Source organism: Diabrotica virgifera, chromosome 9 (genome assembly GCF_917563875.1).
Source record: "Diabrotica virgifera virgifera chromosome 9, PGI_DIABVI_V3a".
Taxonomy (NCBI): domain Eukaryota; kingdom Metazoa; phylum Arthropoda; class Insecta; order Coleoptera; family Chrysomelidae; genus Diabrotica; species Diabrotica virgifera.
In genome coordinates this window covers 212,386,973-212,403,345 of record NC_065451.1, presented here as the reverse complement: position 1 = coordinate 212,403,345, position 16,373 = coordinate 212,386,973, and the positions used below count along the sequence as shown (strand labels likewise).

Below are 16,373 nucleotides of genomic sequence, written 5' to 3'. Positions count from 1 at the left end.
GTTTCTAGTCTTCAGTCTTATTATTGTCTACTTTATTTTCTTAATTTCTTCTTCTAATTATAGCAGCTTTCCTTCCGAACTTAGTGTGAACTCATAATATGAACTTATTTTATTATTTTCAGCTGATGACCTTACCTCGTTGTGGAGTACCTGATATAATCCAAAATAGTCGCCAAAAAAGATATGTACTAGGTCCTGGAGGTTGGGAAAAGAGGAATATCAGTTACTAGTAAGTATATTTATCATTTACATGTTTAAATGATTATTCAGGTTTCTTCAACAGTGTAACCAGAATGATCCTATGGGGGGTTACAACTTCTGGAGGGTCTCTAGGGGGTAAGGAATAGTAATTGTGTTAAGCGTATAGAGCTCAAAGTATATCCCAACAGGGGGTTACAACCCCCAAAACCCCCCTGGTTACGCCACTGGATTCCTTTATTTGTTATTATAATATCTCCAGTAAAAACAGCCACAGAAGAGAATGAAAGAAAGGATACGATAAGCATGGAATAATTAAAGAAGACTCAAATAATATAAAGTTAAAAGTATTTGAAAGAGGATAAACAGAAGAGGAGAAAATGTAATAAAGTAATAAATTTCAAGTGTAGGAAGTAACTCTGAAATAAAATAATTTTTAATTGCTAAGATAGTTTGTATTAAAAGCCAGTTAACAAGCCTCAGCTACCAAACTGAGAGTTAAACAGAGAAGAATGCTACGACTTATGTTAGGAATAACTCTACCAGACAAAAAAAATGAATGTGTGTGTACTTTGTACGCACGTAAAAAGTTATATTTCTATTACTATGATTTCAACGAAAGTAATATAGGTACTTAACAGGTTATTCGCATTTTATTTATATATTAAACTAACTTTCTTTACCTACCACTTTTAAAATTTTTTTATTAAAACGATACCAAAAATATAAAAAAAAGAATATGAATCGTCCAGGATTTGAACCCGGGACCTCTTGATCTTCGGTCATACGCTCTACCACTGAGCTATATTCCTTTTGCTTTGACAGGTTACAAGATTTCTCAATGTTGTTCTGCAGCTATTTCCTTGTGGCATTTTTATAAATATAAAAATATTTATATTCACATTTTTCGAAACGTTAATAAAATCATTTTTTTTTGGTAAAATTGTGGCTTATTTCCCATTAAAAATAATTTATTATAAGATTTCTCATACATACTGACCAAGGGCCTAGCCGGGTAAGATGATGAAAAGTGCCCCCAACTCGATTCGAATTCCATATAGGTCACGGTTTAGCATATATAGTGAAACTAACTTTCTGAAATTTTTAGCCCCCTAGGTAATCATGTGACCCACCTAGAGCCTAATTAGGCTTTTTAAGTTTTTATTTTTTAACTCAGACGCATCGAGAACTAGCGAAAAACTTTAAATAAAAAAGTTGTAAGCTTTAAAAAGTTCTGTCCGAAAATTTTTTTTTTATTTTTGGCGGGAAATTTAAATTTCATAACGATTTTAAAATTTTAAATGAGTATAAAAAAATAACTAAGACATTCGTTTTCACGAAAAAAATATGTAACGTGTATTTTTGCATAATATTTCACCCTGAATTTTTTCAAATTTTTAAAATTGGTGAAACGCACCTTTAAAAATAAAAAACCGCATTTTTTCGGTTTTTTTTTTGGTTTTTTGATACAATTTTATACATATTTTTCAAAAAAGGTAATACCGTCACTAGAATAGGTAAAAACTGAAAAATAATTGGGGTTTGCTTAATAAAAAATTTTTGTAATCCCATCCATTTTCAATATACAGGGCGTTGAAGAAAACAAAATTTTACACATTTTTTACGATTTTGCCTAAACTACTAGCAATATTGTAATAAAATTTGGCGAGTTTTAAGAGGTAGTTATTGTGCATTTTTTGACATACAATTAAGAATTTTATATTTATCATTGGCACGTATACGGGTAATAGTCTGAACTTTTTAAAGAAAAAAGATAGTACGCCACGGACATATTTCAAATTAACAATCCTTTTTGAATTCCTCGTTTAATTTGTGACAAAAAATCTATCTTCCTATTTTTTCATACGACGCGCCATTTTTATTCAAAAAATAAAACATCTTAACCCTTACAAAGTATTCGAACTTCTATTAGTAGTTTCTACATCTACATAGGTAAACTCGTACGTCCATTATAAAAACTAATTCGAATACTTTGGAAGCGTTAAGATATTTTATTTTTTGCAGCAAAACGGCGCCTCGTATGAAAAAATGATAGGATAGCTTTTTTATCGCAAATTGAATGAGGAATTTAAAAATGATTGTTAATTTGAAATATGTCAGTGGCGTACTATCTTTTTTTCTTTGAAAAGTTCAGACCATTGCCCCTAAGCGCGCCGATGATGAATATCAAATCCTTAATTGTATGTCAAAGCATACACAATAACTACCTCTTAAAACCCGCCAAGTTTTATTACAATGTTGCCAGTAGTTTCGGCAAAATCGTAAAAAATGTGTAAAATTTTGTTGTCTTCAACGCCCTGTATCTTGAAAATGGATGGTGTTACAAAAAATTTTTATTAAGCAAACCCCAATTCTTTTTAAATTTTTTACCTGATCCAGTGACGGTGTTACCTTTTTTCAAAAATATGTATAAAATTATATCAAAAAACGAAAAAAAAAAACGAAAAAATGCGGTTTTTTATTTTTGAAGGTACGTTTCACCAATTTTAAAAATTTCAAAAAATTCAGGGTGAAATATTATGCAAAAATACACGTTATATATTTTTTTCGTGAAAACGTATGTCTTAGTTATTTTTTTATACTCATTTAAAATTTTAAAATCGTTCTAAAATTTAAATTTACCGCCAAAAATTAAAAAAAAATATTTTCCGCACAGAACTTTTTAAATCCTACAAATTTTTGATTTAAAGTTTTTCGCTAGTTCTCGATGCGGCTGAGATAAAAAATAAAAACATAAAAAGCCTAATTAGGCTCTAGGTGGGTCACATGACCACCTAGGGGGCTAAAAATTTCAGAAAGTTAGTTTCACTATATATGCTAAACGGTGACCTATATGTATTTCGAATCGAGTTGGGGGCACTTTTCATCATCTTACCCGGCTAGGTCCTTTAATAGACCAAGTGAAGTATACAAAAATAGTTTAAATTTACTTACTATTATTATAAAATATCTTATTCCCGAGGAAGACAAATCCAAAGACACAAAAATTATAATTAATACATTTACTAAAAACACTAATATATCCTTTCATATGATATAATATGACTTATTTGCGCTGACAGCGCTGATACATACATATTCTCCTAGTGAGAACAATAGTGGCGAAACTCGAAAATTAACGTTTTTGAGTTAAGTCCATCAATCGACATCTAAATATGCCCTCTTTTATGTGCAATATCGGCTAACCATTATTTAATTTCCTTATTACTAGAGGGCGCCTACAAGTCTTTATGGTATTGTGAATTTGTCAAATATTTTGATGCATTAACGACGAAAGCACACCAAACTTAATATCAATACTGGCGAATCTGTAATTACGCCGTGCCTACATGTATTTGAAATATTAGATATTTTATTAAAGATAGTAGTACAATGTGCAATAGTGGCGAATAAGCACTTTTGTCTGTGTGGTCGTTTTTGCTTTTGTGTTTTTTTTATAAAACTTCTTACAGAGAAACTCAGTTTCAATCGTTCTTAGGTACTTAGAAATAGCAAATCAAGAAAGCGTCTATCCACTTTGGATCAGTATTGTTTAATTCCACACTATCGAGAACCAATATTCATTTCTAAAAAGAAGTCTTACAAAATAAATCAATTCCTTCTACCCACAATCATTTCTTTAGTAGTTTGAAATACGAAACATACGTGAGTGAAATGATGAATTTTATTTTACTATTCATAGTTCTTTTGCTTACTTTTATCTTTTATCATGTTTATCGTTTTTCATAATTATTACTTAAGATCTTATTTTGTTATTTTTCTATTGTACTTTAGTTTCATTTTGCGCATAACTGGTGTGTACAATAAAATATTTTATTTGATGCGTTTAATTTATTTTTAAAAGTAAATTTTTTAATTATTTAAAACAGAAACTAAACTGTTGTAGTATAGTAGTATTAAAGTATAGTGGCGAAACATCAAATTAAACATCTTCGATAATGCAATAATGGCGTAACGCAGAAAAAAAATCAAAAATAAATACAATATCCATCTTTTCTTCAAATAAAATTACTTCTACTAATTGGTTTACATATCTAGAAAGCACATTATTAGAAAAATTTTGCAAAATGATTACCTATAAGTCAGTTATACTGTTTAGTAGTTTCATCAAAACTTCAAATACGATTTGTGTTCGATAAATGTTCATTTTGAAGTTTCGTCACTATTGTTCTCACCAGGCGCTTGAAAGATTAGCAACGAAATACATACTGTCTGTGTGCGCATGCGCCCGGCATTATAAAATTTCACTCTCGATCGTAAAGAAGTATAACTTCAAAAACAAAGAGATCAGTAGAAGAACCAAGGTAACTGATGTCATCTAAAGGATAGCCAGACTAAAATGGAGACGGGCAGGACATATAGCTAGAATGACAGATGGGCGATGGACAAAGCAGTTATTGGAATGGATACCAAGGGAAGACAACAGAAGCGTCGATCGACCATCTACGCTGACGATGGACTGACGATTTAAGAAGGCTAAATAAAAACTGGTTGATAGCGGCCCAAGATAGACTGAGTTGGAACACCGGGTATTGGAGGAAGAGGCCTATGTTCAGAAGTGGACTTTTGACACTGGATGATGAAGATAGTTTGTGTTTATAATTTAACTATAATTTATAACTACTATAGATGCTATTGATCCAAATCCATAACAATTATTTTTAGTTTAGCGAATTGGTCTCCAGTATTGGGGGAAGCAACCGTTCAAAAACATATCCAGAAAGCTTTAGATACATGGGGAGGATACGGTAGACTAAACTTCTTCAGAAGTCCTTCTCAAAACGCTGATATAATAGTACAATTTGCACAAGGATATCACGGAGACCGGTATGTATCAAAATTTTCAATCTTTCAGCAAGGCTAAAGAAGTAAATAAAAGACTTAATCCATTTCTTCTTCGTCTTGACTGGTTTTACAATTCAGGGTGAGTCTTCGCCACATCAACTATAGCCCTCCATCTGCGATCTTGTGCTTCCATTTCCCATTGTTGTACCACAACCCTAGATAAATCGGCTTCAACATCATCCTTCCATCCTTTTCTGGGCCGACCTACCGATCTTCTACCTCCTGGTCTCTCGAAAAACACTATCATTAAGACTATTTCTTCCAGTGGTCTTACCATATGACTTCTCCATCTTATCTAGTTTGCTTTTCTGTCTGAGGATGTTTTCAGTATCATACAGTCAGCAATTCAGCTTTGCGGCGCCTTTTTCACTCTCCTGTCATTTAATCTCTTTGAATGCCAAATATTGTTCTTTCCTTTCAAATACTAGTAGATTATTTATTTCCCGTTGATGTAGTCTATGTTTCCCTTCCATGTGTAGCATCTGGAGGAATAATTGACATGTACAGTCTTAATTTAGGTTTCCTTCTTGGCAGCTTAGATCTTAATATTGATGATAGGGAGTATAATGCTCTATTCTCCGAAACTATCCTTGTTGAGACCTCTTTTTCTATGTGGTTGTCATCTGTGATTACCGCCCCAGATATTTAAACTCTTTTACTGCTTCCAAGTTATGGTTATTAATAATTATGTTCTGCCTAACTCTTGGTCTTGTATTTTTGGTTACTAGAATATATGTCATCTTCTACTCATTTATTCGAAGGCCCAGACCACCTGTTTCTTTCTCGAGTTCTCTAAACACCCCTCTCACGTCTGTTGTAGAATGAGCGTCTGTATCTTGATCATGAGCATGGGCTGCTAACAATAGTTTTGATCCTCAATTCGCAAATCCCCATGTCAGCTCGGATAATATTTTACTTATTGCATACTATGAGGCCAAATTGAATAGCATCGGTGATAAGAGGTCTCCTTGTCTAAGTCCTGATGTTATACTAAATGTTATTTATGTTCTGTTTCCTATTTTTACCTGTGCATTTGAGTCTGTCAAGCAGTTTGGAGTTAACTAATCAATTTATTGTACCTCGTAACCTCGTATGACCAGTTGTATCAACATCATTTAAGAAACCTTTTCGGAAACTTGACGATGAACAGCAAAGTTTAGTGTTCTAAACCGGTCATCCGGGGTTACGAGGTAAAATGAATTGATTAGTTAACTAAAATGTGCTTGGCAGACTCAAATGCACAAGTAAAAATAGGAAACAGAACATGGATACCATTCAGTATAACATCAGGACTTAGACAAGGATACCCCTTATCACCGATGCTATTCAATACAACAAATTGATTGTGGGTAAGTGTTTTATTGATTTCTTTCACCTTGATGAAATGGACACACAAGAGCAACCGGTTCATCATATAAATATGTACCTATGTCAACTGTAAACCTTATTTGTCTTTTAGTTTTCCCTTTGATGGAAGAAGTGGCATACTAGCCCACGCATTTTTTCCTCATGAACAAGATCATCTTGGAGGAGACATCCATTTTGATGCTGACGAAATCTGGATTGATAAATCGCAGAAAGATTATGATGAAGATGGTACCGATTTCTACTTTGTAGCATTACATGAGTTGGGGCACTCTTTGGGCCTTGCCCATTCTCCAGTTAGAAGTTCAATCATGTTTCCATATTATCAGGATTCTGGCAGTCCCCCTCAATTAGGGTACGATGATATTTTGGCCATGTATGATTTATATAGTGAGTATCTATTCATTATTTTTAATAGTTAATGCTAATTTTTTATGTAGGTTGAGTAGATCATATTATATTTGTTCTGAAAATATTCTATCTCTTTACTTCCTTTTTAACAGTAAGTTTGTTGTGTCTCTCTTATCGTTTTTCTGACGCTATTTTATTTATTTTATTTTATTTATCAACGGGCAATCACCCAATTAAAATGCAGTATAAACATTAATCACAGGAAATTTATAACCTAGCCCAAATAGCCTAATAAAATAAAAAAAGTCAAAATGTAAATTCGTACAGGTTACAGCAAATTTTATATCAAAGTTTAGGTGGGTACAAAATATATTTTCAAGAAAGTATCCAAATCATACAAGGGGATCATTGTTTAAATAATTAAAAAGGGGTCATTTTTGCAAAAAAATTACTTTTTTAACTGCTGAGGTAATTCACTTATCAATGAAGGTCTATGGGATTTTTTTCTGCAAAGTTGAAGGGTAAATATTTCAGATAAGACTTACTAATTTAAATTTGACCCCCTATTTATTTAAATAATTGTATATAAATATTTAAAAACAAATTTGCAAAAAATTATTTTTAGCGTTTTAAATAAGCACTATAAAATATTTTATTTTACAGACTAAGTTGCGCTATGTTACCAGTATTAACTAAAAAAAAATTGGTCGAAAAATATTTAATATTTTTTGAGATATTGAATTTGTTTATTAAATGTTACTATATTTTCAATTGCAAAAACGCGGTTGTTGCCAAAGAAATATTCACCTGATTAAGATCTCATTATTTTTATTTTTATGTATATTTTCGATAAATGTATTGATAAATTCAAATTTCAATTAAACTTCCCCCTAAAATGGCATTTCAAAATTATTCAAATTTGTTTATAATTTATTTTTTTAATAACGTCGCGGGGATTAAGTATTTTAAAATGTCGTTTCGATAATTGGGTTTCTGGGAATTTTTTACTAATTAACAAAATTTTTTTGTCGTTTTTTCTTCTTCTTTTTTTTTTCTTAGAGTTATATTATTACGGGCCCTTTTAGGGTTAAATTTTATTAAGAATGTCGAATCTCTGAGTTGTAGATTATAGACCTAAAAATATTAAGATTTAACTAAAATCTCATGAATAAAATGTGGCTACTTACTGAGTTACAGGGTGTTTAATTTAAAAATTTAAAAATTATTGTTACCAAGTACTTTAAAACTATTTGACGTATCCTTATCATACTTGGCAGAAAGTCTGGCTATTATACACCCTACTAAATTGTGATTAATAAACTTTCCTAGCTAGTGCCAGAGGCGTGCGACAGGGGATAGTGAATGATTGAATCTTCCCAAATTCTACGCCACTGAGTGAATTACTATTTTAGCGAAATTTTTCGATTCTCCAATACTTTATATGTAAATAACTTTATTGGTATTGATAAAGTCATCAGTTTGAGAAATATTGGTTTAAAATGTTAGGATAAGTTTAAAATGAATGAATGAATGAACCAAAATAAATATGCCGTTTCATTTTTAACGTCCAATATCTCGAAAACTAATGACTTAATCGTTACCAGTAAAGAGTATATTATTTACATAGAAAGTATTGGAGAATCGAAAAATTTCGCTAAAATAGTAATTCCCTCAGTGGCGTAGAATTTGGGAAGGGTCAACCATTAACTACCCCCTGTCGTACGCCTCTGGTAGTAGCTAGAAACTTTTATTTATCGCAGTTTAGTAGACTGTATAGTACCCACACTTTCTTCCAAGTATGATAAGGATACGTCAAATAGTTTGAAAGTACTTGGTAAAAATAATTTTTAAATTTTTAAATAAAACACCCTGTAACTCAGTAAGTAGCCACATTTTATTTAAGTGATTTTAGTTAAATCTTAATATTTTTAGATCTAGAATCTACAACTTAGAGATTCGACATTCTTAATGAAACTTAACCCTAAAAGGGCCCGTAGTAATATAACTCCAAGAAAAAAAAAAGAAGAGGAAAAAATGACAAAAAAATTTGTTAATTAGTGAAAAATTCCCAGGAACGCAATGATCGAAACGGAATTTCAAAATATTTAATCTCCGGGACGTTATTAAAAAAACAAATTATAAACAAATTTGAATAATTTTCAAATGCTATTTTAGGGGAAAGTTTAATTGAAATTTGAATTTATCAATACATTTATCGAAAACATACATAAAAATAAAAATAATAAGATTTAATACAGGTGAATATTTGTTTGGCAACAACCGCGTTTTTGCAATTGAAAATAGAGTAACATTTAATAAACAAATTCAATATCTCAAAAAATATTAAATATTTTTAGACCATTTTTTTTTAATTAATACTGATAACATAGTGCAACTTGTTCTGTAAAATAAGATATTTTATAGTGCTTATTTAAAACGCTAAAAATATTTTTATGCAAATTTGTTTTTAATGTTTTATGTATAATTATTTAAATAAATACGGGGTCAAATTTAATTTAGTAAGTCTTATGTGAAAGATTTATCCTTCAGCTTTGCAGAAAACACTCCTATAGACGTTCATTAGTAATTAAGTGACCTCAGCCGTTAAAAAAGTAATTTTTTTGCAAAAATGACCCCTTTTTAATTATTTAAACAATGATCCCCTTGTATGATTTGGATACTTTCTTGAAAATACCTTTTGTACCCACCTAAATTTTTATATAAAATTTGTTTCAACCTGTACGAATTTACATTTTGATTTACATGTAGTGTAATTTTATTTTACTAGACTAAAAGTAAATTTAAAAATTTTAGTCATACAAACTAGCAACATTAAATAAATAAAAACCATTAACAAAAAATGTACAAAACACAAGGATATCAAGTTATCACACACAGTTTTTAAGCTGAGCTTTAAATTCATTTGGAAAACTGTAACAATCTAAACCTTCCGAATATTGGTTAGCAAACCTAGGTGTTCTGGACATGAAGGAGTTGTGTCCGTAGTTAGTGCGATGGGGTCTAATGTAAAAAGGTTGATTTAGCCTCGTTTGTCTACTGGGAACATGGAGGCTAATTTTCTGCAATAGTTGAGGACCAAAATTATTGGAGTGTAGTATATTATAAAACATTGTGAGATCCTTATGCATGCGTCGGATTTGGAGAGAGGTTATGTTGAGAGACTTTTCTATAATAGAATAGTTAATTTCATCAACCCTCTGGTTTTGTTTAAATGCAACAAGTCTTAAGAACTTGTGCTGAACTCTCTCAATAGCTAGAATATGGATGTTATACAGGGTGTCCCGAAAAGAATGGTCATAAATTATACCACACATTCTGGGGTCAAAAATAGTTCGATTGAACCTAACTTACCTTAGTACAAATGTGCTCATAAAAAAAGTTACAGACCTTTAAAGTTACAAAATGAAAATCGATTTTTTTCAATATATCAAAAACTCTCAAAGATTTTTTATTGAAAACGGGCATGTATCATTCTTATGACAGGCCCACCTTAAAACCAAATTATAGTGAAATTTGTCCACCCCATAAAAAATTTATGGGGATTTTGTTCCCTTGAACCCCCCCAAACTTTTGTGTACGTTCCAATTAATTCATTATTGTGGTACCATTAGTTGAACACAACGTTTTTAAAACTTTTTTGCCTCTTAGTATTTTTTCGATAAGCCAGTTTTTATCGAGATGCGGCTACTTTTTACTATATTTACATAAAAAATTTATGGGGGTTTTGTTCCTTTAAACCCCCCAAATGTTTGTGTACGTTCCAATTAAACTATTATTGTGGTACTATTAGTTAAACACAGTGTTTTTAAAACTTTTTTGTCTCTTAGTCTTTTTTTGATAAGTCAACTTTTATCGAGATGTGGCTTCTTTTTTCAAAATATACCAAAAAATTTAAGTTATAAATAAATTTTCAGATTATTAACAGGTGTCTATAATCATACTTAACCATATACAAATAGGTGGTGGATTCGACAAATATTCAAAATATCTCGATAAACACTGGCTTATCAAAAAATATTAAGAGGCAAAAAAGTTTTAAAAATATTGTGTTTAACTAATGGTGCCACAATAATAATTTAAATGGAACGTACATAAAAGTTTGGGGGGGTTTAAGGGAACTAAACCCCCATAAAATTTTTATGGGGTACACAAATTTCACTATAATTTTTTTTTAAGATGTTGCTACGATAAAAATTTCTCATGTCCATTTTCAATAAAAAATCTCTAGGAGTTTTCGATATATTAAAAAAAATCGATTTTCATTTTGTAACTTCAAAGGGCTGTAACTTTTTTTGTGTGCACTATTGTATATAGGTAAGTGAGGTTTAATCAGCCTACTTTTGACCCCAGAAAATGTGGTATAATTTATGACCAATCTTTTCGGGACACCCTGTAGTGTGGAGACCAAATACATGAACAGTAATCTAGGTGAGGTCTCACAAGTGAACAACAAAATACTTTTATGGATGGAATATTTAGAAAGTCTTTTGCACAATGTTTGATAAACCCAAAAAGTTGAAGTGATTTTGAGACAATAGATGAGATATGGGGAATGTAGGACAAGCTGGAATCGAGCACAACACCTAGGTCTTTTATCTGAGATACAGAGTCTAAAGGACAATCCTTAATAGTATAGATATGATTTGTAGGAGTTCTATTTCGACCAAAAACCATTAAGTGACACTTTTTAACATTAAGTTCCATTCCGTTGCTATCACACCAATAGCTCAACCGATGCTATTTTATTGTTAATAGTTTTGGATTTGTGACTTTCTTTGCCAAAAGAGGCTTAAACAAGGATGTTGTCTATCCCCGACCTTATTTAAAGTACCTACATATATATTCAATCATCGCTGAAGTAACGGAGGAAACAAATAACCGGAATGGCAATAGACATAGGCGGTGGTAAATGTCTAACAACTTTGTTTTTCGCAGATGATCAGGTATTCGTAGCGAATGATGAGGAAGACATGGACTACACATTTAGAAAACTAAAGAAAGAATATGAAAAATGGGGCCTCAAAATGAATATGTCAAAGACAGATTATCTTAAAATAGAGGATGATGAAGAAGATCCAGAGTTAGAAATTAGAACCATAAAAACATGTAAAGAATATAAATATCTCGGATCTATAATATCTAAAGAAGCCAGCACCAAAAGAGGCATCGAAAACAGAATGCAGCAGGGAAAAAAGCGGTAAATTATAATATTCTAAGCTCTCTACTGTGGTCTAAAGATAGACAAACAACGAAATTGGCAATCTCGGTAGAGCCTATTGTGTCTTACAGAGCAGAAGCTTGGCAGGTCACGAAAAAATATATAAAGATAATAGAAGTAGTAGAAATGGATTATGGAAGGAGAGCGTGTGGTGTATCCCAAAAAGATCACATCAGGCATGAAGATACTAGAAGATGGACAAATACTATATAATATTCTAGTTTAGATAGAATTGAAACGAGACAACTAGTGTGGTATGGTCACGTGAAACGAATGAATGAAGATAGATGGCTAAAGAAAGCTTTTAATTACACACCACAACAGAGAAAAAGGGAAATGCCTTCAGTTACCTGGGAAGAAAATGTACGGGACATAATGAGAGATAGAGCCATCAAAGAAGACGAATGGTTGGACAGAAAACGATGGCGATCGAAATGCTAGAAGCGGCAGAGACTGTAAGAACCTCTATTATAGATAGACTTTCTTTGTTATTAGCTTGTCTACATTGGTCCATCATGTACAATATCTCATGAGTCATCCCGGTATCTTCCTTTCTTATTAGCTCTTTTAACACCTCTATTTTCTATTCTTCACCATCTTTTTTCAGTTTTCTAGCTTCTAGTTTGAAGATTCTTTGGAGCTTTATAATACGTTTAAGTTTAAGCTATTGTAATAGTAATTTTTCCTTGATTTTAGTTCGTAGAACTCTTAAAGAGGATACTGTAATCACGACAAATAATCTTAATGGGGATACATCCACAACAACTTTGACAACACCATCAACTACAAGTTGGTCCACTGAACAAACACATTATACAAGGTAAATTGAGTATAAGAAAAACATATTATAGCACTTTTAATTCTTCATTTTTATTATAATTACCAAAAAAATTACCATAGCTAAATAGGAGCAAGTAATCATATAATATATTTATATTACAGCACAGATACAGATAAATCTACCAGAGATCAACGATATCCTGACTATAAAGAATATGATTCTGAAGAAGTTACTTCTTCAAGGACAACGTTACAAACAGAGACATCGACTGCAGTGACATGGACTACAGCGACATCGACTAAAACACCTGAATATGATGACGACTATGAGGGAGAAGTATACAAAAATGATATACCGAATACAGATGCAAGAAAGATTCCAGATATTTGTGATGGTCATGTGGACGCCATTGCTAACTTAAGAGATGAATTGTTCGTGTTCAGAGATCAGGTAAGCTTGAAGCATTTAAGCATACTTAATAATAAAGCATAATATACTGAGAGGAGTCCGTCAAGGTTGCGTGCTGTCTCCACTACTTTTCAATGTCTACAGTGAAGCGGTATTTCAAGAAGCGCTCTCAGATTCAATAGAAGGTATATCTATAAATGGAGAAGTTTTGAACAACTTACGTTTTGCAGACGACACAGTAATAATAACGGATAACAACAATGATTTACAGAACGTAATGCAACGCCTTAATGAACGCTGTCATGAGTACGGACTGAAGATGAATTTAAAGGAAACTAAATGTATAATCATAACTAAATCAGCACACGCAAACATCCAATTAACTATTAAAGATACTGTAATTGAGAGTGTGGATAACTACAAATACTTAGGAACATGGATAATATCAAATGTAGACCAAACCAAAGAAATTAAGATACGCATTGAAATAGTACGTGCATCATTCATTAAACTTAAAAAAATTTCTTTGTTGTCGGAGAGGTAAGGTTAGAACTACGCCTAAGGATGTTTAGATTTTACGTGTTATCTACTCTTCTTTATGGCTTGGAAGCGTGGACATTGAAACAAGTCCACTTGAATATGTTGGCCGTCTTTGAATTTTGGTGTTACAGAAGAATCCTATACGAATATCATGGTTTCAAAGAATGTCGAACGTGGAAGTAACTAGAAGGATAGGAAATCAACCGAAAATAATACTTACTATCAAAAGACGAAAACTTCTTAAGCTCCAGCCTAGCTCAGCTTAGCTTATAGATAGGACCACTTTAAGTCTCACTTACGTTGCACCATAATTTTAGATTCTTATTTATGCAATCCACGTGGCAATCTATTGTGGCAAATTGATCTAAGACTCAATGATGCCACGAGTATGTTTCGTAAGCTGAGCTTAAAACACGTCTTCAGCTTAAGAGCTGTTGGTGCAACCAGGCATAAGTTATATCTAACAATTTCTAAGTTTAAGTTTATGTCTTTTAAAAACTAGATGGTATAACAAAATTATATATTTTTCAGTATATTTGGAGGTTCAGTGAACGTGGAGTTCTAGTGGATGGCTTTCCTATTACAATCCAAGATATGTTTCCTAATTTACCAGATTCGGTAACAAAAGTTGATGCAGCTTACCAGCGACCAGATGGGATGATTCTAATATTTACAGGTTTGTTTACTTTTATTATAGATATATGTATAGTTGTGCCCTCATATATAGGTATATAGTTGTAAACCAACCTGTCAATTCTGGATGAGCTTCATATAAAAGACAGGCTATTAAAAAAGTTACAGCATATCTTAATTACTTCGGCCACATATCAAGAATCATATCAAAATCGGCAAGAACAGCATATCTAAATCAGCAAATCGCTGTCTATTCGCACTAGATAAGCTTATAAAATCAAAAAATTTTACAAGAAGTTCCAAGATCAAAATCTATAAATCCATCGTCAGACCTGTACTAACATATGGTTGCGACAAACGTTTGTTATTTATAGAAAAAGACAGCAAATACAAAATAAGTAATTGATGCGAACGTTCATGGCTATTCTTTCATTTTTCCGGCTGTATATAATATTTAAAGGGTTTTAACCTAATATTTCTTTGGTGGCTCAGCTGGCATCCAACCTGAAAGTATAACCAACTTGCTTTAACCTTAGTCAAAATTTGAATATAGTCCGTTCTTTAACGGTAAAATATTGCAAAACCTCTAAATTTTAAAGAACCGCTTGGATTGACATGAAATTTGGTATACACATAGCTAACAAGTCAAAGAAAAAAAGTGATATTGTGCCGATATGTGCTTTTGCCCTAGTGGTGATTTTCACCCCCTCTCGGGGGTGAAAAAATATTCGTCCAAAAAAGTCAGGAAATGGATAAACTGGCTAATTTTAAGTAACTTTTGTCCTATAGAGTTTTTTCATTAAGTCAATACTTTTCGAGTTATTTGGCAGTGAATATGTTCATTTTTTCAACAAAATAACCACGCTTTTAGACGGGTTTTCGCAAATAACTCAAATAGTAAGTATTCTGTCGAAAAAAAATTCTTAGCAAAAATATAGCCTGTAAAAAATTTTAAAAAATGGTGTATACATGTATACATCACGTCTCTAAAATTAGGTTCATATTCGTCAAATTCCAAATGGAATACTTTAACGTGAAATAACCAAAAATGAAGCACATTTCGGGGAAAATTCATTAAAACTTATTTAAAGTGTTTAAAAAAAGCTTCATTTTTGTTTTATAAAAAAAATTTCTAGCATCAAAATTAAACAAGTTACGCTCAAAATAAAGTTAGTCCCTTTTGGTTTTGGTAAAAAAATCGAGAAAATCACCCCCTTATTAGTATCTTAAATGAACTTAATCGTTACGACTTCACAAGTTTCTTAACTCGTGTATGTATTGTTTATATGATCTGTAAGTTTCATCGGTTCAAAGTCCTTATTATTGAAAGGGCTGTAGTTAAAAGGGGTTGAACGAGTCACTGATCACGAATGTATGCAAATTTAGAAACACCAAATCTTAAGCAGTTTCTGTCTAACAGAAAAACAAAAAAATATGTGATATTCAGAAAAGCAAATCTGACTTTTTTTGTTTTTAGAGATTTTTGGTATCTCTAACAATTTTTAAGTTATTTTGAAAAAAGCATATTTTTCAAAATTTAAATTTTTAAAAATTTTACTTTGAAACCAAATTTTTTCAAAAATAAGCACTTTGAATCGATGAAACTTACAGATCATATAAACACAACATAAGTAAAATAATTTGTGGAGCGGTAACGATTAATTTCATTTAAGTTGCTAATTAGGGGTTGGTCTTCCCGATTTTTTTTTGCAAAAACAAAAGGGACCAACTTTATTTTGAGCGTAACTTGTTTAAATTTAATGCTAGAAACTTTTTGTAAAAACAAAAATAAAGCTTTTTTTAAACACTTTAAAACAGTTATAATGGGTTTTCCCCAAAAAGTGCTTAATGTTTTGGATATTTCACGTCGAAATATTCTATTTGAAATTTGATGAATATGAATCTCTTTTTCATTGGCTATAACTCTGGTTCTACGAGATCCAGAGGCCTAAAGCGTACACATTTTTTTTTTACTTTTTTATAGGCTATATT

At 31.6% G+C, this 16,373-nt stretch overlaps 1 protein-coding gene across 1 annotated transcript in view; it reads left to right on the top strand.

Moving 5' to 3' along the window:
* The window catches only part of LOC114326089 (matrix metalloproteinase-25-like), a 36,278-nt gene that overhangs the window by 12,040 nt on the left and 7,865 nt on the right, over window positions 1–16,373 (top strand). The window contains exons 3-8 of the mRNA XM_050662428.1: window positions 123–229; window positions 4,885–5,046; window positions 6,524–6,819; window positions 12,716–12,839; window positions 12,962–13,250; window positions 14,280–14,424. Coding sequence (XP_050518385.1) covers window positions 123–229; window positions 4,885–5,046; window positions 6,524–6,819; window positions 12,716–12,839; window positions 12,962–13,250; window positions 14,280–14,424 — 1,123 coding nt within the window. The remainder of the gene's footprint in view (window positions 1–122; window positions 230–4,884; window positions 5,047–6,523; window positions 6,820–12,715; window positions 12,840–12,961; window positions 13,251–14,279; window positions 14,425–16,373) is intronic.